This window comes from Montipora foliosa, chromosome 10, assembly GCF_036669935.1.
Source record: "Montipora foliosa isolate CH-2021 chromosome 10, ASM3666993v2, whole genome shotgun sequence".
Taxonomy (NCBI): domain Eukaryota; kingdom Metazoa; phylum Cnidaria; class Anthozoa; order Scleractinia; family Acroporidae; genus Montipora; species Montipora foliosa.
Genome location: NC_090878.1, coordinates 5,492,979 through 5,520,093, shown reverse-complemented (window position 1 = coordinate 5,520,093; position 27,115 = coordinate 5,492,979). Strand labels below are relative to the sequence as shown.

At 38.7% G+C, this 27,115-nt stretch overlaps 1 protein-coding gene and 1 long non-coding RNA gene across 9 annotated transcripts in view; one reads left to right on the top strand and one right to left on the bottom strand.

The window, feature by feature from the left end:
• Positions 1-27,115, bottom strand: part of LOC137974389 (receptor-type tyrosine-protein phosphatase delta-like) — a 70,320-nt gene that overhangs the window by 14,761 nt on the left and 28,444 nt on the right. For 5 of the 8 annotated variants that reach the window (XM_068821338.1, XM_068821339.1, XM_068821335.1 and 2 more), the window contains exons 2-14: positions 24,235-24,269; positions 20,704-20,871; positions 13,669-13,956; positions 8,970-9,266; positions 7,992-8,252; positions 7,302-7,589; positions 6,636-6,929; positions 5,475-5,762; positions 4,823-4,973; positions 4,306-4,451; positions 2,064-2,266; positions 1,001-1,325; positions 388-783 (exon numbers count right to left, since the gene is read on the bottom strand). In XM_068821338.1, the coding sequence (XP_068677439.1) occupies positions 388-783; positions 1,001-1,325; positions 2,064-2,266; positions 4,306-4,451; positions 4,823-4,973; positions 5,475-5,762; positions 6,636-6,929; positions 7,302-7,589; positions 7,992-8,252; positions 8,970-9,266; positions 13,669-13,956; positions 20,704-20,785 (3,019 nt within the window). In that variant the 5' untranslated portion in view covers positions 20,786-20,871; positions 24,235-24,269. Of the gene's footprint in view, positions 1-387; positions 784-1,000; positions 1,326-2,063; positions 2,267-4,305; positions 4,452-4,822; positions 4,974-5,474; positions 5,763-6,635; positions 6,930-7,301; positions 7,590-7,991; positions 8,253-8,969; positions 9,267-13,668; positions 13,957-20,703; positions 20,872-24,177; positions 24,270-25,121; positions 25,273-27,115 lie in introns of those variants that run through there. The other 3 variants (XM_068821340.1, XM_068821341.1, XM_068821337.1) reach the window with 2 other exon arrangements.
• Positions 12,355-26,471, top strand: LOC137974393 (uncharacterized). The gene is made up of 4 exons (XR_011117449.1): positions 12,355-12,961; positions 14,889-14,965; positions 18,646-18,756; positions 26,370-26,471. It is a non-coding gene; the product is annotated as an uncharacterized lncRNA (long non-coding RNA).

The following is a 27,115-nucleotide window of genomic DNA, read 5'->3' as shown; positions in this document are numbered from 1 at the left end:
AGCAATAGAGGAAGCGTTACACACTGACACATAGCAAGGAACGCCTTCCAAGAAGTTGCTAGGTTTGTCACGCAGCGGTCCTTTTGACAGAGACGAGATTCGCAACATAAACGCATGAAAATCCTGCGAAGGCGTCCAACGATCTTAATTTAACAGCTTACATTAATGTGGATGATTTTATGCATTAAATAAACGGTCATTTTATTGGCATTACATTAAATTAAACTACGTGTGAAAGCGTTTACTTTTACAAATGCACAATTTACTGACGTCATCACAAAATTTCCTTTTTAGAAGAGGGGTTATCGAGAAAGAGTGCGTCTCTCTAATGCTAAAACGTGCGTTTAGTGCTTCTCATCAACTCATTATCGTAATTAGACACGTTACCTCCTTCAGCGGTCTTGACAATAACATGTAGACTCAGAGGTCCAGGACCCTTTATGCCGAGGGCTCGGACGCGAATCTCATAATCAGTGTACATCATCAGGTCCGTTATGTTGAGGCTCGTTTGGTTCGGATTGGTGGCATTTTTCGCCAGTGTCGCTTCCTTGTGGTCCAGTGGATTATAAACTACAGAATAACCGATCAACGGCCCGTTTCTCTTCCATTCGTCTGGCTTTTTCCACGTGACTAGAATTTTGGTTGATGATTGGGTAGAGGCTCTAACGTCTAACGGAGGACCCGTGGGGGGTGCTGAAGGAGTTTGGACCCAGACGAATTTCTCTGTTGACCATCCTACCTTATTTTGTACGGATACCTTGAAAAGATACCATACCCCTGGATCTGTGGAAATTATAAATAAGAAGTCAGGATGTGGCTGCCAAATATCAAGAGCAACTCTGGCTGGCTATTGGGTATCATGTTCCCAGCCTCCGATGCATACTCTACAACGCTTACATGACACGCTTTTCTTCTCCGGTGTCGAATGACTCCGGGTTTTTCAATGTTTTTTTTTAACGATAATTTAGCCTCGGTTTGCCGTGCACGTCACATGACCTACCTAATCCTTTGAAAATGTGACTGTTGGTCCGTGGCAAAAATGCCATTTCCTTCATTTTAAGTTCTTCCATCTGCCTTCCTCTAAGTGTCCTCAGTGACTTGCCGTATCTAAGCTTGAACGACATCACATCAGTGTCCACAGTTCTCCAACGAATCAATATATCGGAAGTTGACGTTGGCCTCTGGAAGATGTACGGTGGGTCGGGAAGTTTAGGAAAGGTTTTCGCCTCTTGAGGAATACTGCCTGGTCCGTCTCCCTTAACGGTGTAAGCTGCAACTTTGATGTGGTATGTAGTGTCCGGGTCAAGCTTCGTTAAAACGAGGACCTAAGACGAACAGGAAAATTTCAATTCAATTCAATTTTACTTCCGGTGAAGCATGAGAGACTAGGGCGCGAGCCCGTAGGGGGTTCTGGGGGTATCCCGACAGGAAATTTTGCAAATTGAGTTTCTCTTAAGTGGCATTTCTTGCATTTTGACATCATTTTCTTTAAGGTAGAAATACTTGTCCGCCATTTTTGGAGCTGCTAAATGAAGTACGACTGCTGGTCTTATGAGTTTGTACAACACGGGGTGTTCAATGGACAGACTTGGCAAGACATTATAGGATAAGAAAGTGTAAGACGCAACCTTTTACACTCAGATCGCAAAAAAATACTTAAGATAAGTAATTTTTTCTTGTTCTCAGAAATTTATGATAAATCGGGAAAATCTGATAAAAATTGGGAGAGCGGGAGGCAACAAATCAAATCGGAAGACTCCCGATCAAATCTGGAGGGTTGGAATGTCTGGAATGGTCACACTTTTGGATTTCACAAACAAACTCCATTTTTAGAACCAGTATACGGATGAAGAAGAAGAAATCCCCAGCGAAATACCTAGTGTCTACGCGTTCCAGCTCTTCTTATCTTACGTCCAATTATTGGTAACTTTCTAAGATTTCACACCCATGCTTCAACTGGAAACGCTGGTTGTGGCGCGACAAACAGTACTTAGGGACGGTAATGCTGTGTAGCTTTAACTCAAATTGTTAGAGAGAAAACTGTATATTTGAACTGAATTTACCAAATCGTTTTCGCTTTGAGTGTGCATCACTTGCGTCATAGCCGGTGGATTTAATTGATTTCCTTGGTCATCAACTTTCGTGTAAAACACCGTATATCCTTGAATACGGCCATCCTGCTGCTGCAACGGCTTTTGCCAGGTGACAACAATAGCAGATGAATTCACAACTTTGCAGTTGAGTCTGCGAGGAGCACCACTTGGGACTGGAAACGAAAAGAGAACGCTTTTAAGTTACCACTGTATAACGGTCTCGTGGGCGTTAAAGAAGAATTTGCTTTGCGTTTTAAATAATCTACAAAATTGCGACGTTTCGCAGTATAAGCCATTTTTTTGGTAATAAAGCATTTGTAAAGTTCAAAACGTCGTGCACTTACAGGGTTCCTAATTATTAACAGCCTTCAAGCGCTAGACAATAAAATACAATTAAATAAAGGTAACTGCAGTAGAGGTCCTATATTGAAAGTGAAGAGATGTCCCATGTAGAAAGCTTAAGTGAATTAGACGGTCAGTAATTTAATACTTTGGGATCCTTGTACCCCAGAACGACAATGAAAACTTCCAAAATGCTTCTTCTCAAGATAAATCAAAAATTACTGTTTAAGAAACTTGAAACAAAGTTAAAATAAGAATTAAAAGGCCAAAGTATTAATTTAATCCTAAAATGTGATATTGTTAATCCTTCAATATATCCGGATGAAACAGTATATAGAAAACAGATTATTGCAACTTGAAACTAAACCCAAAACATGTTTATTTGCACGTTTATTAGGGGCTCGATTCGGGTGAAATTTTTTATCATTTTTACTATTTCCTGGAGGGCGTTCGAGTTTCCGGTGATGAATACAACAACAAATCTATGCCACACCCTCGCGTCGTTATGCTTTGTGAAACCCGTTCCTCAAGAGTTAAAAGGATTTCACGTTCTGAATTCTCATTGAACCCATTTTTTCCGTCAGGAAAAATTAAATTTTAACCTGTCTGTCTATCCCTCACAACACGCAGCTACATTTCCTTCCGGTACCATCAGAATGCCATCTCCTTGACGCCAAACCATTCCCTGATCATGCCTAACTTGTAGTTTGCAAGATTCTTCGCAGCTGGCAGAATATTTTATTGCAGGATTAGTAAACACGTGGGAGTAAATGGTTGTAAATCGATGGTTGCTTCGTCGTGTTTTGGTCGCGAGTGAAAAAAAAGAAATCACTAGTCTCCATGCCAGTCGCGGCCCACTCAATCGCGCGTAACCATAACCATCGTACTCGCGAGTGCGATAAAATATCCCTGGAAAATATCCTGCCAGATGCGTTGGCTACTAATCCGCGTCAATTCAAGAGAGACGAAATTTTCTATTTAAAGACTTAGAACTTCTGGAGAGAAACACCAGTGTATCGAAACGGCGACTCTAGAGTAATGTTTCTCTATATTGAAAACAGCCGAGTTCAAGGATGGGGACAAGACTGCGCAGTAACGGCGACATAACGGGAAATTTCTGCTCGTGTTTCTGGCAAATGAAAAGTGTGAAGAGTGATACTCCCCTTCGTGTTTACGACTAAGTCAAAGTTCCGTGAGAAATATACTGTTTGGTAAATATTCATGAAACATTCAAGACTCGATATTTCTTTTCTGTTAGCTACAGTTAACGGGTAGAACTCAAAGACAAAAGCTAACATAGAAGAGACTTTTCATGCTCTGGGATAAACAGCAGCTTTATGTTTGTCGTTGGCCACAAATACCATTCTTAATCTATATCAACCAACACAGTCACTGCAAAGATGATAAAATGTCACGCGAATTGTTTGCACTCACGTGACCAACAGTCATGTGTTTTCAATGAAAACAAAAGAAAATGTTGGCACTTACACGTGTTTCCAGTTTCTCTTGGGACTTACAATGGTCCCAAGAGAAACAAAAACAATGCTTCTGCAAAATTTGGGGGGACAACCAAAGAGTATTATAGTATTTTCGAAAGTGGCCTACAGAGCTCAATTCCCGGAGGATTGGGTCGGGACACCAACATGGCGGACGTGACGTCATCATGAAAACCCTAAATAGCACTTACCAAAATCGTAAAAAAACACCCAAAGTCTAATTGTTTTTTTTTTTTCGGATAAACGACTTTCAATCTCCTACTTTTTGAAGGATGAAATGAGATGAAATGTGCACTGACGGCGATTTGTCGGCACCCCCTACTACGGGTTAACACTCCCCTGCATTAAAAAATTAAAAATACATCTGAACGTACCATCTTCAGCTGTGGTGAAAGCATGTTTTGCCGACATGGGTCCCTCCTTGACAGAAGTGCTGGCTGACACCCAAACAAAGTACGTGGTGTACTTCTTAAGCGAATGGATACGAACAGATGTCTTTGAACCATCAACTGTTACAAACCTGCAATGAAAAACAATACCCCTTATTCCTCCAGTCTTCAAGAAGTATTGATCAATGATTTCATTTACGATTTTAACAGCAAACTCAAAAAGTCAACAGCCACCATCATCAAAACCACAACACAAAGAAGTACTGTTCAACAATTTTTTTTTTAATTTAAAATGTCCAATCCATCTAATTAAGTAATGAAAACACAAAAATACATCTTCCAAAGGATAGCTTTTAAGACAAAAAAACAGCCCTCCAAGAGGGGATTAAAGGAGGGTCTTTTTCATAGCGTTTTATGTTTCCTTGTTCCAATTTAAATTGGCCGCATTTTCTTGGAGTTCAAATTGAATTGAACTCTGAGAATTCAACCAAAACTCGCTTACATTGCTCTTCCGCCTTTCTCTCTGTACTTCAGATTGTAATTCGTTATTCTTCCATTGCGGTGTTCCGGCAGAGGTGGATCCCAGTTGATTTCAAGACTTGTAGAGTCTTCTAGCGCTTTGCTACGAATTTTCTGCGGTGGGCCACTTGGAGCTACATGATAGAAAAACGATAACACGCATTGAGAACTGTTTCATATTAGCCGATACCAAAAGTAATCTCGCCGTTGCTGCCGGCTCAGTTGGTTTATATCTGGCTCCGTGTTTTCAGAGAGACTGTGAAAATAACTTTATTCTTAGTGAACGTCTACTTTGTGTTAGTCATCGCCCTCCCACACGACATTTGAAAACCATTTACGTTCCTTGCGTTCAACATTAACCTTTCCTTTCTACTCTTTCCGTCATTCGCTATTTTGACAAATCCCATAATATCGTTCTTTTTTTTTTTTTTTCGGGGGGGGGGGGAGGGGTAATGGATATTTAGTTCACTGAAGCATGATACAGTCCCAAAAGTAAATGACTTGTATTGTTTTCATGCAAAAAAAAAAAAAAACCCAAAACGTATTGCATTTTGGGAATCAGAAAGTAGCGAATACTTTCATCAGATTACCATGGATTTTTACTATGATACTGTACGATTTCTATACTGACTTACCGGCCTCCGATGTTTGAACAATCTTGACGAACGACATTGGGCCATCATGAGGAGCGGACTTGACGACAATTTGCACCTTGTAATACGTGTATGGGCGGAGGTCTCTAATCTCTCTTCCCAACACTAATTCTGGTACGTTGATGGTTTCGTCCATGTCGGAGTGAGATTTGTTGTAATAAATGTCATATCCAAACACACCGTTTCCCTCATATTTTGGAGGTCGCCAGGTGATTTTGATTGCTCTGGGTGTAAGAACGATTACTTCTACGTTTTCAGGTTGGCCTGGAGCTAAAGAAAGTAACAAACAGATGTAACTGATGAAAGCTTTAACACTGACCAATTAAGCCTCTTAACGACAATATTAAGACCCATATTATAACCATCATCATCATAGTTCCCACGATCCAAATGTTAATTCTCCTTACTGACTGGCACACAATCCTCTTTTTGGCAGTTGTGGGAATTTGGTTATATATTTAAACAAACACCCTTATGTGATAAATTTCTTTATTCCCGTCACCTGTCTGCTTGACAGTGTCGGTACTGATCTTGCACGGAGAAAATATATATCAAACACGAATCGTTGGGAAATTAAAGTAGGTGGAAATGTTGGCAGCAGTGCCATCGATGTGGTCATATCAGAGACATCAAAGGGAGCTTAAAATAGTTGACAGTATCATGCATGGACGTGTGACTGGCAGAAGACAGAATAGAAGTAGAAGTTGGATGGTGGATATCTGAGAATGGACACAGAGCACGTCTTTTCAAGCTATTAGACGTGTTGAGGCTTGAAAGAGTATGGATGAGAAAGAATCAGAAAAGATCTTTGATCACAGGTCAGAGTTCGCCACAACTTTTTCATGGATTTCGTTACAATTAGACGCCCACGGAGAGACAAGTTTTACCAATGATTTTCAGGTGGAATTGAAACCGCTCACACAACAGTCCGATGCTCAACCAACTGAGCTTAACGGTCAGCGCGAAAAACCAGTGCTCGTTTGATTAAACAATTAATTCACTATACGAGCTAAGGGTGCCTGTCAATAAAATAAGGCAATACTGTAGGCCAGCCTTGATTGACTGTTGCATGTTACGCTGTTTTAGTTTTATGGAAGTTATTGGTTGAAATTCGAAAGAACAAAAATTTACAGTCCAGCTTACCTCCTAGTGCTACTTTCACTGCGTGAAGCTTTGTAAGAGGTCCCTGTCCTATGGCATTGTATGCCGCCACTTGGAAGTAGTAAGTAGCGTGTTTTTGCAGCCCTTCGACTTTAGTTTCGTTGTACGCTGATGGCTTGTATCTCCATCGGCTAAAATCTCTTGTTAGATCAGTTGTGTAAAACAGGCGGTAACCATATATCATGCCATTAGGTTCAAGCGGAGGAAGCCACGATGCTTCGAATGAGCTGTCCGAAGTTCCTTTCGCTAAGATGTTACGGGGCACTGTCCCAGGTGCTGCAATGGAAAAAATGGCACGAGTTAGCAGTGGAAAGGAAGGCACTAAAAGTGCCGCCTCGTTACTTCTGGCAACTACATCGGCGCAAGAACTCTTCTTATAGAGATTTGGAGAAATCATGGCCCCAGGACAAAGTGGATGTCAATTTCGAATCCCTTAGATTTCTAACGTGCGCCAAAAGTATTCCTATTTTACGAAAACATCTGGAGAGTTCAAAAATCCGCATCTCTCCTCGACTTATGATCATATCGTGTAAAAGAGCAAAATTTATGAGAAACGCTCACACAAGATCTCGATAAATAGGCTTCTGTTATTGCTCTTCTGTGAACCTTAGCCTTGGCTATTGATCGCGGTGATAGCGGTATACAAACCTTTCTCATGGGTAGTAACCTCTCCCAGTGGACTTGGTTTACTTGTCCCGACATCATTTAAAGCAAAGACCCGGAATTGATAGGTCGTGTAGGGCTTGAGATCCATTAGGGTCATAGAATCACGGCCCGAAATGCCCTTTGTAACCGTCCAATCGCTCGAACTCTTGGCTCGGAAATACAAAGTGAAGGATTTCACAGGAGGACCACCCGCACCAGGTTTCCACGTGATAGTGATCCTGTGCGGAGTTATCTCACTTGCAAATGGTCTTGTTGGAGTAAAAGGAAGATCTGAAGACAAACAAATTGATCGTGGATGGTTATGATGGTCACGTGGCTAAACGCTTTCAGCACGAACAATACAGGCTAACATTTATTAAATCAAAAATGTTGGCTCATCGTTATACAAACCATGTTGTTAAATATTCAACAGTTATAAATTCAGCGGGGCTTTAATTGTGGGTGACATCTTTCTTAACTTCAGTTCTGTCGTAATTCTCTACGTCGACAAGCTGGGGCCCGCGCTGAGTGACAACGATTGTAACCCAATCAATCAGGTTGGATGCTATAGTAGAGAAAACTGACAAACCAAATCCATCGCAATTTCCAATGAAACACAAAAATGACGTCCAATCCGACCGAACACACAAAAAAATTCTTTTAACAGAAAAGGACCCAGGTTTCAAGACTCACTTCGTACAGTGACGTAAGCCGAGGCACGCGTTGTTCCGAAGCTGTTTTCGGCTACGCATGTGTAGTTCCCAGACTTTCTAATATTTGGAATGACCAACACGCCATCTGTAGTTTCTGCGCTTGTGAATGGTTTACCATCTCGTTCCCACAAAATGGCTGGTTGCGGGAGGCCTCGGGCCGAGCAATTTAAGTAAACCACTGTTTCAGGATCGACAGTCACCGGCTGAGGGGGACTGGTGATGACCGGTTTACTGAATCGAGCTGAGGAGGAAATGTAATACAATGAAAATTAAGTCCAATGTCCATGCATTCTGTGCGGGTGAACGGGGGGGGGGGGAGGGGAAGGGGGTAGATACTGTGTGAGGACACGTTGGCTTTTAGGAGAGAGAGGAGGAAACAGTTCCCGGTGAAAAACCTTTCAAAACAAGGGCGAGAACCAAGACTTAAACCACATATCTCGTTTGTCAAGCATTTCGTAAAATCTCCGAAACTTTCGGGCGTTTCCAGATAAAGTGAGCTTTTAAGCAAGACCATAGGGGACGTTTACGGGGTCGTCACGCAAAGAAAACCTTTGCGTCGTTCTAATCAATTCTCAATTACTGCAAGTCGTTCGGAATGGAAAGTGTGTGCCAACTGGAATAAAGAACGGTGAGGATGCTTTGGGAGAAAGTTGGGTGCGGGGAAGGGTTTCATAGCTGAAACAACCCAAACCTTTGCAAAAATGCTAACCATAGGCCTAGTAGTTATCTAAAGCATAGTGTTTAGGCCCAATGTTAGCATTTTTGTAGGCTAGTCATGCCGTGATACAGTCTTAAGAGTAAATAACTTGTATTGTTTTTATGTAAAGAACCCCCCAAAATGTATTGCATTATGGGATGGGGGACTAGCGAATAGTTTGGTATTGTACGAAACCTTTCGTTCTTGTGGCCATATTGTTCTCGTCGACGACAATCTTCAAAATGTCACTGAAATACAAACCTTTGTGTATAAGCCTTGTTCTTCTTGAGTAAACCATTCCATTGATGTTAGCAGCCACGCATTCAAAAGCGATGCCGTGGTCTTCTGGCTGAATATTAGCCACAGTCAGCACTCCACGGCTGGGTATACTGTATCTTGGATTTGATAAGTTGAGGGGGAATCTGTCCACCATCCAAGAAATCATAGGTGTTGGGTTGCCAGTGGCGTTACATTCGTACCTTGCATCATCTCCTGTAAATATGCTTTGCCCCGAAGGATTTTTCATTATCCTTGGGAATCCAGGAGGTAGATTTCGAACTAAACAAGGGAGATAAAACAGTTTATGGTACATAACAATTGTAACACTTTCTTAACATGTAAATGAAATTTGTTACATTTTAAGTTTCATAATTTACAGAGACAAACGTTTCGGGGTAAAACTGAAATGTAATGTAATGTCAGACGAAAACAAAAGATCTCTTATTGGTTTCTTCTGATCGTCCACCAGCAATTGTACATTACACTGTTGCCACTTCAGTCCCATCAGATTGGTTAAAAACAATCTCCATCTATTATCAAGGCACACTAAGATAAATAATTGAGCCACTTCAACTGAGGTACAGATCTTAATTTGAAAGATTAAAAAAAAAAACGGAATAACTATTTACGAACACAAATGGAGTCTAATAGGACTCCTAAGGGTGAGTTCGATTGACCGAATCGTGATGACGTTTTGCAGCAACAAAAATAATAAAGCTATCTTTGAAATAGCATTTTAGCACTGAGATGTTTGACAATATTAATGGGAATCCCCGCAAAAAACGAAGAATTTCTAACTTCTATTCCACGTATTCCTATTCCGGAATACGGTCAATCGAACGCGCCCAAAATGGTTTCAACATCGCTGTCGAACAAAATGGAACAGATGTTGAAGCAAATGTTAAGGCCGTTCCCCCCCCCCCCCACCCCCCTGGTCCTTTTGTTTTCATCTACCAACATGGCGGCGGTGACGTCACGTGAAAACCAGCTACAAGCAACGCACCCAAAATACAGACCTGTACCTCTCGATACTTCAGTTGAATTAGCACAATTAAACGCTGGTTTTGATCACTGGTTCTTTCGTGAGACTTTAAAGATTTAAAGTTTGCAATTAAATGAAACGGTTTTTAAATGACACCGTATAAAGAAACTCGAATTTTAGGGAGCTCTTCTTTCCGACAATGTGTTTCCGACGACTAAACAAAAGTCAAGAATTCAACAATAATTTTCGAACGTTCTTGAAAATATCTGGTAATTAATGATTAGTGGGGGTAATATTAAGAGAAACTGGAGCGAGCAGACTTGGGGAGTGACCATTCAAATGAAAGCTACTGAGCAGTACTTTCCTGTGATGCTGTTTATTGTGCTGCACAAGGTGGTTCTATCTTTTGAGTCTGAGGGTGAAATCCTAAAGTGTGACCATTCAAATGAAAGCTACTGACCAGTACTTTCCTGTGGTGCTATTTATTATGATGTACAAGGTGGTTCTATCTTTTGAGTCTGTGGGTGAAATGCTAAAGTGTGACCATTCAAATGAAAGCTACTGAGCAGTACTTTCCTGTGATGCTGTTTATTATGATGTACAAGGTGGTTCTATCTTTTGAGTCTGAGGGTGAAATCCTAAAGTGTGACCATTTAAATGAAAGCTACTGAGCAGTACTTTCCTATGGTGCTGTTATTATGCTGTACAAGGTGGTTCTATCTTTTGAGTCTGCGGGTGAAATCCTAAAGTGTGACCATTCAAATGAAAGCTACTGACCAGTGCCGTCTAATACAGGACATTCATACATTGTTACAAGAAACTCAATCATAAAGTATAGAGTTGTTATCGCGTGCAACCGTTTATGATCTTTTAATAAGTTTGTGCTCTCTCTTAGACTGGGGTCAACGTTTTGTCCTTGTTTCTGAGGAGGTAATGTAAACGATACGACAGCCATTGACTGAGGCATTTAGTCTCTCTTTGTGCGGTTCTGCCTGTGACCAAAGACGACAAACAAACATGTGACAACAAAGAGGTCCTTTTATTCAGTGGTAAAGAGGATAAGCAAACGAGTGCATTAAAAAAAAACCGGAGATTCACAAAAATGTTTAAAAAATGAACGGCACCCCTCAGCGAACGTACTTACAAATAGGTTTACCCTTCAATAGCTTCTCCTAAGTAATTTGCTCAAATACTAAATTGGTGGAAGGACTTTGGCAGCAAAATACTAAATTCTTCCGAGAAGCATACCGCCTAAGGTCAGATTTTAAACTTTAAACCAACAAGCAGAAAAAATGGCTAAAGATATGGATCGCTTTTGTCGAATTATTTTTAAGACTGAGTCAGTTATAAAAAAAAGTGTTAAAATAAGGTTTTATATCGTTCGTGACTTTTGATTCGTATCGGAGAGTGTAGTATCAAATGCGAAATCAAATATTTAATGGAACGGATATAAATAAATAGTGTCTTCATTTTCGTTGCTTGCTTTTCGATAACAGAGGTGTAACCTTTAACTAGAGAGGTCGAAAACACTCGAAGGAACAATTGAACCATAAGACACCGCCATTACAAATATTTGATCTTTAAAAAACCATTTAAAAGCTTTTGATCACTTCTTGACATTTGTATTAAAAGACAGGCATTCAAAGGATAAACTCTCTCCTTTGCTTTTGCGCTGTTATGATGTCGTTTACATTACCTGTATCAACCGTCAAAAGTACATTGTACATGTACAGTGTTATTCGTTTCATTTTCAAAGCGTGCGATTCATGTGATAGCAGTACAACCTCACAGCGATGTCTTTTGTTTACGCGAGTTTAAAGGTTGAAAATGAAAGATCATGGATCAAACATAAGACAATTCCTTTTGTTTCGCTACGTTGCATTAGGCCATCCTTTTCCTCCGTTAAGCGTCGTCCGACCGATCCAAATTTTTGCCATTTTCAAAAAAAAAAATGAAATAAAATAACGACGTAGTTAAACCAGTTTTATTTCGCATAGGAGTTTCCGTGGTTGATCCTTTTCCCATGTTGTCTAAATTTTACAATAACATCAACCAACTGTTCCGCCATCTTGATTTCGAGTTCACGTTTTGTTGTTTTCCAGGCTCCGCAGCAATGACGCTGGCGTATCAGGCCTCCGATTCCGCCACTACTTGTTATTTTTTTTTTAGGATTTTTTTTCAATCAGACCAACCGACCGACCGACCGACCCAATATCAGGAAACGCATTCGACACTAGACGAAAGAAAAAAGGGGGATGACCTCAAGTAAAAACAGAAAGGGGTATATTTAACAGGAAATCTAAATGAGCTTAAGATAAAAAATTTTAAGAAGCTTACCTTCACTTATTTGATAAAAAGAAGTGAACTTGAAAATAAGTCCTGGACTTTATTATTTAAAGTGAATGACAACTTATTTAAAGTGAAATGACAACTTATCCTTACATCAATTTCGAGAAAGTTCTGCAAACAATTCTATGAATATCTTTGTAAGATAAATGCATATCAGGAAGCTTAAACTTTGAAAAAAAATAATAACATGTCATTCGCTTCCGTTTAGGTGCAAACTTTTGGCCAAAACATGTGAATTGTTACAGTGTTTACCGATAAGATTACTTCACCTACATCCAAAAAATTTACCCCACTTAGAACAAAACAATGAGGCTCTTGAAAATGTATCGTGTTTTTTCCTTTTAGATAGCGACTTGAGACAATTTCAAAGCTAAAAAGTCCTCACAGGTCGTGCGTGTTTATATTGCGTGGATCACGCGTTTTGTGTGGTTTGCGTGTCTTACGCGCTACTGTGCATGCGCAAAGAGAGTCTCGTATGCACGTGCGAAAAAGTGTCAAGGCCCGGAAAGAGTGACATTTTGGTCGCAAGTTACTTACTTTTGTGTTGCCAAAAGCGTGGATATTTCATCAACAAAAAAGACCGAATGAGCTTCCAAAGAAAGACAAATATGCAAACCATTCTATGAAAATCTGGTTTGCGAAGGTCAGTAGAGAACACGACAGCTTAATAAATAATATAATAAATATATCAATACGAGTATTGATTCCAACAGTCTTTAAAGAGCGCCTACCATTTGAATGAAATTTTCGGTGAGAATTTTTCCACAAATGGTACTGCACGTTCTGTACTTAGAAAAAGAAAATGGGAATGTGCTGCTCCATCATTTGCCAGAAAATGAAAACGGTCTTTTTTCCTGGCACTTGCAATTGTGGACAAATGGTACAGAAATTTTCGGGCATTCCGGTCAAAGCGAGGAAAAGGGAATACTTCGAAAGGTATTACCTTTTTTCCGAAAACATTCCACCGAGATGAACCGTTCCATTTGAATTCTCTCCGGAATTTCCGAAAATTCCATTCAAATGGTAAGTGCTCTTTGATTCTTTAATATAATATTTTCACCCCGGTACCACGCAAGAAACTCAAACTTTTTTACCAATTCAGCTAGTTTCCTCCATCAGCAATGATTTTGTATTTTTAAGATTTAAAAACAAAACCCTCAGAAACGGTAACCACTGATGAGCCGGCTTATCACACAATTAAGGTAACATGACTGTTTCGTTAGGAAAGATGGCTTAATTTCTGTAAAATGGGAACTGTAAGCTTTCCTTTAGAGCAATTAAGCGCAGGAAACAAGAAATGGAAGAGAGCAAAAACAAACAAATAAACAAGAGCAGCAACTTTTACTGTACCTCCTCTGTAAACGGCAAGTGATACTGTTTGAGAGGTCGCTGTGCCAACTTCATTAGAAGCTTTGCAGTAGTAATCTCCAACATGCCGATACTTTCTTAAGGGTCCTAAACGCAGAAATTCACCTCCAGACAAAGGAAATATTTCTATTCTGTCCCACACAGTTAGAACCTTGTCATTCTTATACCAAGTGATGTTCGGGATTGGTGACCCAGTAACTTTACAAATGAAATGAATGAGGCTTCTCTCCATGGCAGCTTTGGGTGCAGTTGTGAGATTTGCAGTTGGAACTGAAAACGATTGACCAAATATAAAAGTTACTATCTAGTCAGTCCATAACATTTTTAACAATTATTACCAAAAAGGCTTCACAACACTTGTCATGGCTAACATGCACTGAAGCAAAAGAGTGTCTAACAAAGCAATTTCCCTTGCACTGTCATCTAGAATAATCTGTCATACTATTTATATGCAGGTTGCAAGATACTCAATAGAAAACTCATTCAGGTAGCCAATTGGCAATATTGCTATCCCTTAGTTTGAACACAAGATGCCATTTTCGGGCAATCACAGACACAGGGGGTGACCAGGACTATGCGTTACTGTCAGCACACCATGTTTACACATTCATCCCTGAAGTGGCCTTAATAATCTGGTGTTGCAAAGAGTAAAATTTATAATTATTACTTTCAGGAGGGAAAGGGTTTGAGTGGATCCAGAGATTGTTAACCCTTGAACTCCTGAAACAGCTTCAATTGGTGGGGATTACTAAACAACGGAACAGAGAAGCAGTGAAACGAAGCACTATTAAAACACCATCATGTACGACCCCACCACACATTGAATACTAACTGACGAAGGTTGGATTTGAGATTAAACATTGTTTTAGGCCTAGTTAGGCCTAAAAAGTTATTGCTCCTAATCTCAGTTTTAATCTGAATCCTAACGATATTTAATCTCAAATTCAACCTTTGCCAGTTAGTATTCAATGTATGGTGGGGTCATACATGGTGTTTTGGTGCTTCGTTTCGTGGTTTAGTAATGACCCCAATTAATGAGTGAATCAGCCGTTAGACAGAGTAAGATCTATGAGTCTCACTTGCAGGAAAGAAAGGTTTAATAGACACTTTGTTTGGGAAGTACATAAGACTAAATGTCATAAAATTGATGAATTGGTATTAAAACTGATTATAATAATATTGATTGATTGATTGATCAATAGGTAAAAGTAGCAGCCTGTTTGCCAACAGACATCAAAGAGTTAAGAGCAAAGAATAAGGAAAGCTTAATAAGCTCAAGGTAAAATCTAGTGATATCAACTTAAAGCTTAACAGAAATTTACCAATGCAAAAATGGTGACAAAATGGCCTAAATCAGTGAAGTAAAGGTAGATTTATTGTATTAAGATGCTATGAAAGTATGCCTAGAAGGACTTCTAAGTAGTACTCTGGTGTTTGAGTGGCCTCTTGTGGTTTTACCAAGACATCCTGGCTCAGAGCATTCTATGGCTTGTTTCAAACTGGGAGATAAGGAACAATGTACACTTCATGTGATCAAACACTCTATGCAAGTCAATAACTTACATGTACATGTTGATTGTTGTTGGAGCTGAGGTGTTATTATAGCAAATGCAGCACAACAACAGAATATGAAGGTGATGAAGCTTTGTGCAATGTAAACATTCATAACAACTTCCTATTGGTACATCATCCTGTGCCTTGTTTCTAAGTTGTGAGAAGAGCACTTAGTACATGTTGCACTAATGTAGACCTGTAGATCTTATCCCTTAATTCGACTGATAGATTTATATGTACATGCAGGTTTCACCAGCATGTTTGTCATGTGAACTTTGAGGTCAAAGACTTTTAGCTGTACAATGATAGGGCAAATACTACTGTAGCTCTAGTAAAATTTGCTCAAATGTTTTCTTCCTCGAAAGGTTAAGAATGACAGATGGTTAACCAAATGAGTATTTTGAAACAGGAAGTACTTGTGTCAGGTTCTCACTAACTTTTCTACTCAGCAAGGTGAAAGGGGAATTGAAAACATGAATGGGGAAAAACAATACTTTTCAAGTGTTAATTCTTGTTGCTACTCTTAATTAATAAAATAAAAGTTAACGAGCTTGAAACATTGAGTAGAGTAAGTGGAGAAATCCCTTGCCAAAATTATTTTATTGATAGATCTTCTTTGAAGGAAATAAATACAACTTAATTGGGTTTTTATTAGTCACATTCAACTGATTTTATTCCACATAAAATTCTCTGTAGTGCAAAAGTGGGTCGATGTGTTTTGCTCAAGAACTAGCAGTCATAATAGCTGCCTCTTTTGTTTTTACATAAACAAGGGTGAACTATGTTCTTGATAAACAATCTGATACCCTTGTTTGTATACAACAGCACATGCATTGGTTGTATCACATGCATTTTTTTAAACACCCTGAGGCAAAAATCCTGAGACATAACTCTCTTGTAATTCTCAAGAAAGATTATAAAAGAATTAAAGAATAACAAAGAAGTAATTTACACATATAAATCATGGAAAGCCTTAGCTTCAAGTCTCAATATTGATAAATTGCAAACATTATGGGCTATTCTCTCCTTAACATGCAATTAGAGACAAGGCATGGCACACAGCTTGTGCCCAGGAGAGAAATGGCTAGTACATTTTCCTTGTGTTAAGCACAAGGTGGGCTGTTTCCAACAAGAACATCTCTCATTATCTTAGAAATACTTTAAGCCAAGGAAATTATTTAAAGGGGAAAGTTCCCTTTTCTTTAGAACTTTAAGACCAACTGACCCTGTGAAATGTGATAAGCATGCCCCAATTACATACTGCCTTCCTGATATGGACAATGCCTTAGATGGCCTACAATACCTTTTTTTTACAGATTTTTATCCCCTGAAAGTCACCATGCATAAAACTACTACTTGTAAACAGGGCAAGGTTTCAAAAACTACATGTACGAAACACAGGGTCAAAGCATGAATAAGATTAAGATGGAATGAGACAGTCAGTCTGGCTGAGGGACATGTTATCAACAATCTGACAGATGAATGTTGCAAAAACCAGGGGCACGTTTTTTGAAAGGCCCGAAAAGCCCGCCAAAAAGCCATTTGTGAAACTGCCAACTGCTTGTTTTGGAAAGCTGATCTTTTCACATGTTTTCAAGGTAACAAAAAGAAAAAAGACTGTGAAGTTTAACAACTTAAATCCTCTCCGTTCTTCAGATATATAAGGAATTGTGACACTTGAAAAGTTTTGGGACTTTCGAGAAACGGGTCCCAGGTCACAAAAAACTACTATTATGCAATGACCTAAACTTTTTAAAAACATCTTTCAAAGCGGTTTAAGCCTAATTATGTTAAAAATGACGCCATGTCTTATTTGTATATTTACCACTTTGTGTTAATATCTGCAAAGGTGCTTCCCAGTGGTTTCGGTTAAAAAAAAAAATTTTTGAAGTTGTGCATTTTTCGAAGGGTGTGGTGTCTCCAAACCCTTATGGGCATGAAGTCATTTGTTTATGTTGTCACATAGAGCTTAATATGGTTAAGGACAATTGCTTCTGATCAACGATAAAGTGAGAATAGCTTAATCTCAAGAGAGCAGTAGCTATTTCTCTCTGATAAAAGGTGATCAAAAATTATCTTAAAGTTTGAACAAGAAAGGTGTTAAGTGTATCTTAAGAATGCTGTTTGAACTATAACATTTTTGAGAATGGTGGGAATTTTGGTAATTTACCATATCTTGATACAGTATAGCAATTTGTAAAATCCCACAGCAATTAAAATTATTGTTGAAAGGTTTTAAAGTAATTCATAACGATTATCTTTTACTTGTAACAATGAACAAGCTGAACAATATGCATGAGAGCTAAGCAAAATTGTCAATGAGATGTTTCAAATCATCAAATTGACATTTCAGAAACCAAAATCATTCCAAAAATATTTAACTTCAGCAATCGTTTGGAGTATTCTGCAGGTATGCAGATTGTGATAAGCTACTTAACTGTAATTAACATTAACATAAATGTACTGATGATCGGTAAGCAGACAATAGGGCCGTTTATACGAGAGAAAATAAGCCGCGGCTAACTCTGGCCGCGGCTTAAGTAAGCCGCGAACACCCCGTATAAATGGTACAAAATCTACGTTCACGGCTTTCTCAAGCCGCGTCTTATCCTGGCCTGGGAGTTTATCATCTCGTATAAATAGTTCCTTTCGCGGCTTACGTAAGCTGCGGCCAGAGTTAGCCGCGGCTTATTTTCTCTCATATAAACGGCCCTAATGTGGTGTCTACTTTTCACTACCTTTTTTGTGGAAGAGGTCAGGTGTCAGCATGGAGATACCAGCATTGACTTCAAGACTAACACATACACATTCATTTCAAGACTAATTTAATTAAAGAGTCGGAGGAAAAGGAAAGGAAAGGAAAAGAAAGGAACTTTATTTTATGTGTCTAGTCGTTCTAGGGCTGGAGCACTAATTGGGACACTGGAAATCAACAATGAACCCAAATCATGTTGGTTTCTTGTACTTTCAGGAAGTACAAGGAGAGAAGGGAAAGAACCTTGTGCTTAAGTCAGAGAAGACGTGTGTGATGTGGTTTGCAATACAACCCTAATTGGGAAATTCTGAGGCCCTATTTGTTCAATTCACTAGAAATTACTGAAAGTACAGAATGCAGTTATGTAAACTGTAGGGAACAAAAAAAATATTATTTCCTTTCAAAAGACTGGTTGGCACACCAAAACTATTTTCATTCCATTTACAATAATTTACATTATTTCAGTATGTTAAACAGTAAACAATCACAATCCTTGCGGGGAAGCTATTTGACTTTTGGGTTTCGGTACTGGAAGCAATGGGTCACTAGGGTGACCTGAAGAATGTGAATTGTAAATAAGGCGAACAAACACCCTCACATGGTAAAATAAAATTAGCACTAATAGGAAACAAATTCCATTTTTCTTTTAGTGTAAAATCTGGAGAAGATTTCCTAATCTCTGATCAAGCACTCTGCCAGCTGAGGAACTGTTCTCGACAATAGAACGATGAAAAAATGGGACATGTTTTGCGTGGTAAAGTGTAAGCATATATATTGTTTAAAGTTTGGCCAGAAAGTGTTTTTAAACCATCCGATGCTGTTTTATGAACCGCTGCCAAAATAGATAGGGGGTTGGATCTTTGCTGAACGTATCAATAATGTTGACAGGAATTTCAAGTGTACTGTATGTACCAAAACAACTTATGATGCTCATTTGTCACAAGGCAGGGTAGCTCATGCTTCATCATTCCGAAAGTGATCCTGAAGAATTTAGCACGTTGCCATTGACTACGTCGCTAAGTACGCAGAATTTTTGAACCGATGTACGTAAATTTCATCCTAGAGTTCAATATGGCCAAGTTTATTTTCTCGAACAGCGTGTTTATTATAGCGATGAAAACCGGACAATTTACATTCACATCACACTGAATGTGGACAGTGTTTTGAGTGGGTCTTTGTTTTCCTAAAACCCCAGCTAAGGCTTAATGATGATGATAAATACCGAATAGTACAAATGAGCATTAATAGTTTTAACCAAAAAAATAATGTTGGAAAAAAGTTATCTACGGGCCGTTTCGACTTTCAGAGTGCAGGTCAGACCTTGATACACGAATATTAAATGATGAAATACATGTTCATGAAGTATTTTATCAGACATACGAAATAAAAGCGCATCTATTCACAACAGGGACTGTTGACAAAATTTCCTCTGGAATCGTCTCCTGTTCCAATTCATAGCCAGTGGCCAAAACGCAAATTTAATTACAAGGAAATTCAACAATGACTATTAAATTGACATACCAAATAAATGTCTCATCGAATTCTGTTTAATTTCTTTTACAAGTTTATTTCGCGGTAGTAAGAACATCCATCAGATTTGTTCGAAAACATGAGTGAAAGACAAAATCATTCTTCAATCGACCGCAGAGTTCTTGTTTTCGACCACAATATACGTATCATATTCCTTTATGCGTGCATTGGTGAAAACCATTCAAATGATCTAAAAATGATTCCTCGAATTAATAGTGTATACTCAGTAATGAAAAGGCTTTCTTAATTCTATTTGATGAAATCCATCTTGAAATTGTGGGATTGAAATAATTGTTCATTACTACGGATATTTGAGCGAGTTTTCTCGTACAAAAACTATGTAGGTCACACACTTCTCAGCCGAGACCTTAGCTGTACACAAGTAAATCATGTGGTTTATTTTTTAAGATGTTGAATAATCTTTACGGCTTGATCAAGTCGCAATGACACCGGAATACCATCTAAAAAAAATTAAAGGTCACTAAATTCCTGCGGAGAAAATCGATCAACTTGTACTGGATTTTATTACAACTGCGATTTCACGTTTTTTTTTTCGTTTGAATTTTCGATTACTCGGTCCTTAACTTAAGCTTACATCAACATTCGCTGCCACCCATCTTTTACTGTCGATACGAGGGTAAAAAGTTGACAGCATCTGATCTTAATAGGAGTAAAAACAATTAAATGTACTTTCAGATTTTCTGTGGTTGAGCTTTAATGGACTACAAGGATTACTTAACGTGAACAAGCAGGCCACAGAAACTAACTGCGTCTCGATTGCGTGGGTGGATTTTCATCACATACACACATTCAAATACTCGATCCTTCTGCGATGATTTAATTCATCTGTAATTCTTCATCGAAAAAGAAAATTGTGCTAGAGTGCTAGACCGACTTCAAAACGAAGCGTGCGTCCCAGTGAAGCGTTGTATAATAAGCTCTGTTTGTGAAATCGGTAATATATTCAAGCTTGCCTCTCAAGCTTTTATCCGATCAATGACCCAGTTTAAGTCAACCTTAAGTCATATAGTGATCTGGACGAAGATTCATTCATTCAAGCTGAATAATTTGGACCAAGGGCGATGTCTTGATAGGACGGAAGTCATTGAATTACATTGGATGCATTAAAAATACACATATATCTCCGAAAAGTAAACAGTTTTTAACTGAATTCTTACCTTCCCTCTGGCCAGAAGTTACGCATGAAACCGTCCACAGCAATAAAATAAATATCCCGTGATTTTGGGTGAATGATTCCATGTCTATTTCCTTGCTTGAAATTCAATGTAGTATAGCTTGTTTGTTTCAGCCTTTGATTTCACGCAAGGCGAAGCGTCCACCAAGATCTTTTAAAGAAAACCAAAAAATAAATTACAAACGTTCTTCCTAAATCATAGCCGTTTGTGCAATTTATCGATTGAAGCAGTTCGGAAAAACAGCTTTTTAGTATTTAGTAGAAAGCGGAGAAAGCTCCCTTTCGATGCGGTCGGCGTCTGTTTGAGATCTTTTCTGAAGCTGTCAAAGCAACACGTGACGAAGTAACTGGAGCGTGACGCTAAATAAAGCGTGACCTTTGTCTCGGGATCTGACAGATTTTACAAGTGGCTCATTGGGTCAAACCTAACCTGCGATCAGGCGTACTTTTCTTTAGACTGGACGGAACTTTTTCGCCCTATCTAAAGAAATGTACATCTGATCGCAGGTTAGGTCAAACATAATATCTTGAACGTCGAAGGCCTCCGGCGGGTGTTACATTTGATTTATTTTAAAAATGTTAATAGTAAGATTGACCTATTAGACTATTAATTAACTACCGGGCGTATTAAAATTTAGAACATACTCTCTAAGTGAAAGAAAGCCAATATTTGGACTTGTGGTATCTTGGAAGGGGTCGCCCTTTGCAAGAAATCAGCACTGTGGGTTTAACATTCTGTACGTTCCACGTCTTCTTTATCCCTGGAAAGCTTGTTATGTGTCAGGCAGAATTCATAGTGACTAGTGCGCAGCTGTTGGATTTAGAGATCCCTCATTCTATCCTCTTTTTATCTTCTGTGATTTAAAGATTTGTTTCGACTTTTCCCTGATCCTCGAAGAAAAGGCTTTCAATATGAACAACGCATTGGCATAGTGAAGGGTCAAGGGCGCGCAGTGGTCAGCCGTTGATAGCAGCTTCAGAGCTCAATAACGAAACGAAACTGTCGTCAAGTTCTAAAGAGGAGTTGTATTGTGCTTTAAAGCAAACACTTCGCGTTCATCAGGGATCTTCAGTGCTCTTGTTTTTAGAGAATACAGGCGTTCTTTTTTTCGCTCCCTCTATAAAGAAAAGAACCCCTGATCGCAGGTTACGGAGTGCATTACCCAATACGTAAGAGTTGGCTAGCCGGTTTTTTCTCCGTGTTGATAGACTTCTTACAAGCTTAAAGCTAGGGGTCTTCGTTTCTGATGTTTTTTGGGTATTTTGGTGTCCATCAAGACGATCTTTCTTGTCAGAATTTCCAACAGGTATTTCCTTTGATCAGAGCTCTTTTGTTTGACAGCCGATTTGACGGCGACTCGCATCTCGCATCACGCTGAAAATGCTTCTGGAAGTGATTTCCGTCGAAAACCAAAACCCTTTGGGAAATTTGTCTTGAAAGTTTAGTTAACAGGGGCACCAAACTATAATCTTCGGTGAAATATGTGTTCGGGAGAGCCAAACTGTTCTAAGAGTTTCGGTTTTACGTTGCAAACAGCTATAGATTTCTTTAGTAAAACATCACCTAAAAGATTTGGCAACCAGGGAAAAGTACTGCCCTTACGTTTTCGGAAGGGATATTTTTGCAATTCAGTTGGCACTAAAAAAGGTCACCTAGTAGTTTCGGATAAGGAAATGGTTCCCTGGAAGGTAACGTTCAGCTGGCAATTTCTGAAATGAAGATTTAATTCCCTAAAAATTTCGGACACTTCAATTTTCAGCTAAGATATCCGAACAGACCAAATTCTTTCGGTGATAACATCTCTCTGGACAGCCTTTATACATTACAAGGAGCCTAGAAATGTCTCTCAAAGGCTTTTGCCTTAATTTTCTCGGTTGGTGCCCTTGTTTAACTAGAAAGCGATGTTAAGTCTACGATGTCATAGGCTTAAAGTTATGGTCGGATGTCCGCAATTTGTCTCTTTTATTATCTTCAGTATCCTGTGCAAAGGGTGAACCTTAGCAAGTTTTCGTTTTTCGTTCGTCTGTTATTTCAGCGCCATGTTGAATTACGTAATACGTGCTAACACATTTCATAATCAATGATTACTCCTAGATATTTGTCTCCTAAAGTGATGAGTATGGTATTCCGAAAAAGTAGGCATTACGATGCATATGGCGTCTACGAATCGTATATCTCGTATATCAAAGAATTTAAATGGGAAGATGAGCACTGAATCAAGATATTCGTGCGTAGCTGGATTAGTGATTCACAAGTCTTTTTCGTGTGTATACTACTGTACTTTATTCGCACGAAAAGTAGAACTGATAGCCACAGCAATTCGCGCGTTAAATTGCTGTGAAAAACGAGTTGAAGTGAACTCGGAAATGATCAACGTCAGCCTCGATGCCAGTGTTACTCGGTTCCCTTTTATTTTCTTCAACCTATGAGATTGTTTCAGTTTCCCTACATTTCTCCTTTGCTACTAAAGCGACTATCGAACCGAGATAACTGCATTAGTTTTATGGAATAGTATGCATATCAGGCATAACCAGATAAGAAAACCACAAGGTCAAATATGGACGGAAAGCAATGAACTGAGTTGAGAATATACACTGAAGAAAAATTGGAACTGATGCTGACAATGGGGGTTGATTTGCAATTAGAAAAGATAGAAAAGGACAGCCCTGAGATTTTCGGCGGGGATTCTGTCAGAGATTTATCAAACCCTTTTTAAAATCATTGAGCACTTTTCACCTTTTGGACACCCGATATTCTCGGATTAAGCGAAGTTTGCGGATTGAGGAGTGTGTTAATACGCATGCGTCACCATTGACCAGATCGGTCTGCGAACAACGAAATTCCTAAAACGATAAACAAGTTTATTCTCCTCTCTGACTTGGACATACTTGGCGATTCATTGTTGTCAGATGTTTTCTGTATTTTCAGTATACTCACCGTTACTTTGCTCTCGTAAGGGCAACGTAAACTATTTGGAAACGTTGCGTAAGTTCGCTGTTTTTAACTGGGAGTTATTACATAAGCCAGCATTTACGGATTTGAAGGCGGTAAAGGGCAAACGAGACGCAAAAGGCAGAGTTGGTTATATCAAATATCGTCTCCAACAAAAGTCAATGGATTTTGCTTTCTATCATTTTTCTATTCGACAAAACTGGAAATTTCAAGATAAGCATCATTTTCAATGTAAAGTCAATCACAAGTATTATTATGGCTAGTAACCGAGATCCAGTGAACCAATAAAAAGCTACAAATGCTCCATGTGAGGCGGAGAATCTTATACAGCGATTGCAATCATTCGGTCTACCATCATTGAGCGCCGCAATGGGCGGAAGTGGTATCGTGCTTTGAGTACTCTCTTAGTTGGCGATTTCATTATTTAAACAAGTGACACTTAAAGTTTTAATTTGGAAAACTCGTTTCCTTTATGATCAACAAAAGCTTGCTGATGCACCTTACCCATTATCTGCTACGCATCACTGTTCTGCAAAGAAATTCTTCTGGCTTTCTTCTTACCTTTTTTAACTTGCCGCCTTGAACCAGTCAGTTGCCTGAAATGATAAAATAGACTTGAATTTGAATCTCGTTTGGCGACTGCTTTGACATATCTTTTTTTGGCAGTAAAGAAAAGGTATTAAACACTTAAACCGAACATTGTAGTTGAGATGCTTTTGTATCAATCAATTACTGCTTCAATAAGGATAAGACTATAAGAGGGGATGACGTCCGACTATTAAGTGTGGGATAACTGGTCTCTACATGTTACCTCTGCGCAGGCGTAATTAGATCTATGTAATGGAAGCTGCTGGTTTAAGGTCAAGAAGGATCTATTGAAATCCAGACGACTTGTCTTTCGTTGGCGTTTTTCTTTGATGAAAAGCACGTAGTTACAATTGCTATATTTCTCGCAAACGGGTGTATTACTTGGAATACGGCATCCAAAGTTGAATTTCCTGAGGAAGATTCTTAAGTTTGATATGAAGCTTGAACTCCCGTTTGGTATCATATTATAAATGTGTTTAAGCGTGTTTCTGTAACTGTAAGCGGATTCGTAAATTTGAGGAACATGAATCATCTTACACAATACAATAAACGAAACTCTCCTGCAGTTACACAGTAGGTTCCTTTCTGTTCCTCAAGTTATTGTTCGTTCACAGTAATCAACGAGAAAAGAAGGCGCGGCTGAAAAGCTTCTATTTGGATTTTGTCAAATTGTCATGATGCGTATTCTTTTACGTTTCTTGAATAAATGCGTAGGACGTTTATTGCAGGTAATAATAGTGTTTTAAAAACAGTTTTCACTATTCCTTTCCTTCTCGTTTTGCGAAGCAGATCATAAAACCAATTAGCGAAAAATAACTTCATTAATCACCTTATCTGACACACTAATACTTGGTTCATACCTTGAATCACCCTGTTGGCCGAAATAACTCGAGAAAAATGGTGGTTAAGAACCTCGCTGTAGTGTATATTTCGTCCCAGCTGATAGTTGTAATGATGTGGATGCGTGATACGATAGTAAGAAGCGATGATTTAAGAAACGTCTTCAAGTAGCTGAATACCCCAGTTCATGCAGCTCAGCTCATGCAAAAAGAGCTCTCATGCTTACGTCATAAGTATCAATGTTTTCAGCAGGAAATACGTTGTTTATCATCCAAATAAAAAGGAAAGGAAAGAAAAGTGAACTTTATTTAAGTGTATAGTCGTTCTAGCGCTGGAACATTAATTGGGGACATAAAAAATTAACGCAAATCAAGTCATATAATCTCGATTGGTTTTCTTGGTTAAATGCTTCAAAGAAATTTAAAAAATCATCACCGACACATCAAGTGTCCATTTTAAAATTTGAACCAATGAAAATCAACCATATCAAAATCAAAATTTTAGTTTCTAAAGAAACTGTGGTACTGCGTCGGTGGGAGATTGAAACAGAAATTTATTTTATCAAACGGGTTGATAAAGGTCGAATAACCACCATGAAAGATTTGGAAAGCTGACGTATCAATGTTTTCAGCAGGAAATACGTTGTTTATCATCCAAATAAAAAGGAAAGGAAAGAAAAGTGAACTTTATTTAAGTGTATAGTCGTTCTAGCGCTGGAGCATTAATTGGGGACATAAAAAATTAACGCAAATCAAGTCATATAATCTCGATTGCTTTTCTTGGTTAAATGCTTCAAAGAAATTTAAAAAATCATCACCGACACATCAAGTGTCCATTTTAAAATTTGAACCAATGAAAATCAACCATATCAAAATCAAAATTTTAGTTTCTAAAGAAACTGTGGTACTGCGTCGGTGGGAGATTGAAACAGAAATTTATTTTATCAAACGGGTTGATAAAGGTCGAATAACCACCGTGAAAGATTTGGAAAGCTGACGTTTCGAGCGTTAGCCCTTCGTCGGAGAGACGAAGGAGTTTCAGTCTAGCTTGAAACTACTTACACATCCTTTAAAATTTCAAAGAAGGCCAGTTTCACTCTAATACGCACGCGTGGATTAAACTTTTAAAAGAAACCTAGTAATATTGAACTCTGTTTTCTCTTATAGTAAAAACAGATGATAAATTCTAACCAAAGAAACAGACAATTTGCTTATTTAGTTAATGAAGACTGAAGACAAAATCTAATTGTTTTTTCCTGTTTGTTCCAGAGTCTGTGACTGACAGGTGAAGTGAATTTCATAAGTAGTTTGACGAAAGCCAAATGTGTTATTTGCTATTAATCGTGGAAGGAAACGTGAGTGGGAAGCAAAAGTAAGTTGTCAATTCACGGATTGAATTAATGGTGGAATTCAGTCTTATGAAAGAAATTGCTGGAGGTATTTTTGCGGTCATCGATCAAACAATCGCTCCATTCACCCTTTTGAATAATCGATGCCCAACGAGATGCCATGCAAGGGCGACTCAAATAAAACAATGAGTGAGCTTCATTAATCCCAGTTTACTTTGTCAAGAATGGTCGTAGATCCATGTTCATTGAAAAGTGAACTTTTCGACCAATTAACGCCAAGGACCCTTCAATATTTGTGCCCTAGACTGAGCCTCATGATATACAAAGTGAATGAACAACGAACAGGAAACAATACCAGTTAACAAACTGAGGATTCAGTCTGCAATGATAATAAGTGACCTTGCTAGGAACATGGGTAGCACAAAAGGCACTAAGCAAACACAACTGAGAATAACAAAAGATTGTTTTTGATTTAAGGAACAATCAAACTCTGGAGACCCTCAGGCATTCATTGATTAACAAAGCAGGGAGACTTAATTAACAAAGCCCAGTAGAAAACATCAGTTGTTGTTAAGAATTATGTTAAGCTTGTTAGAGTTTCGTTAGACTACTAGGCCGACCGACACCCATCAAAGATGCTTGGCTCAAAAAGATTTTAAAAAGAAG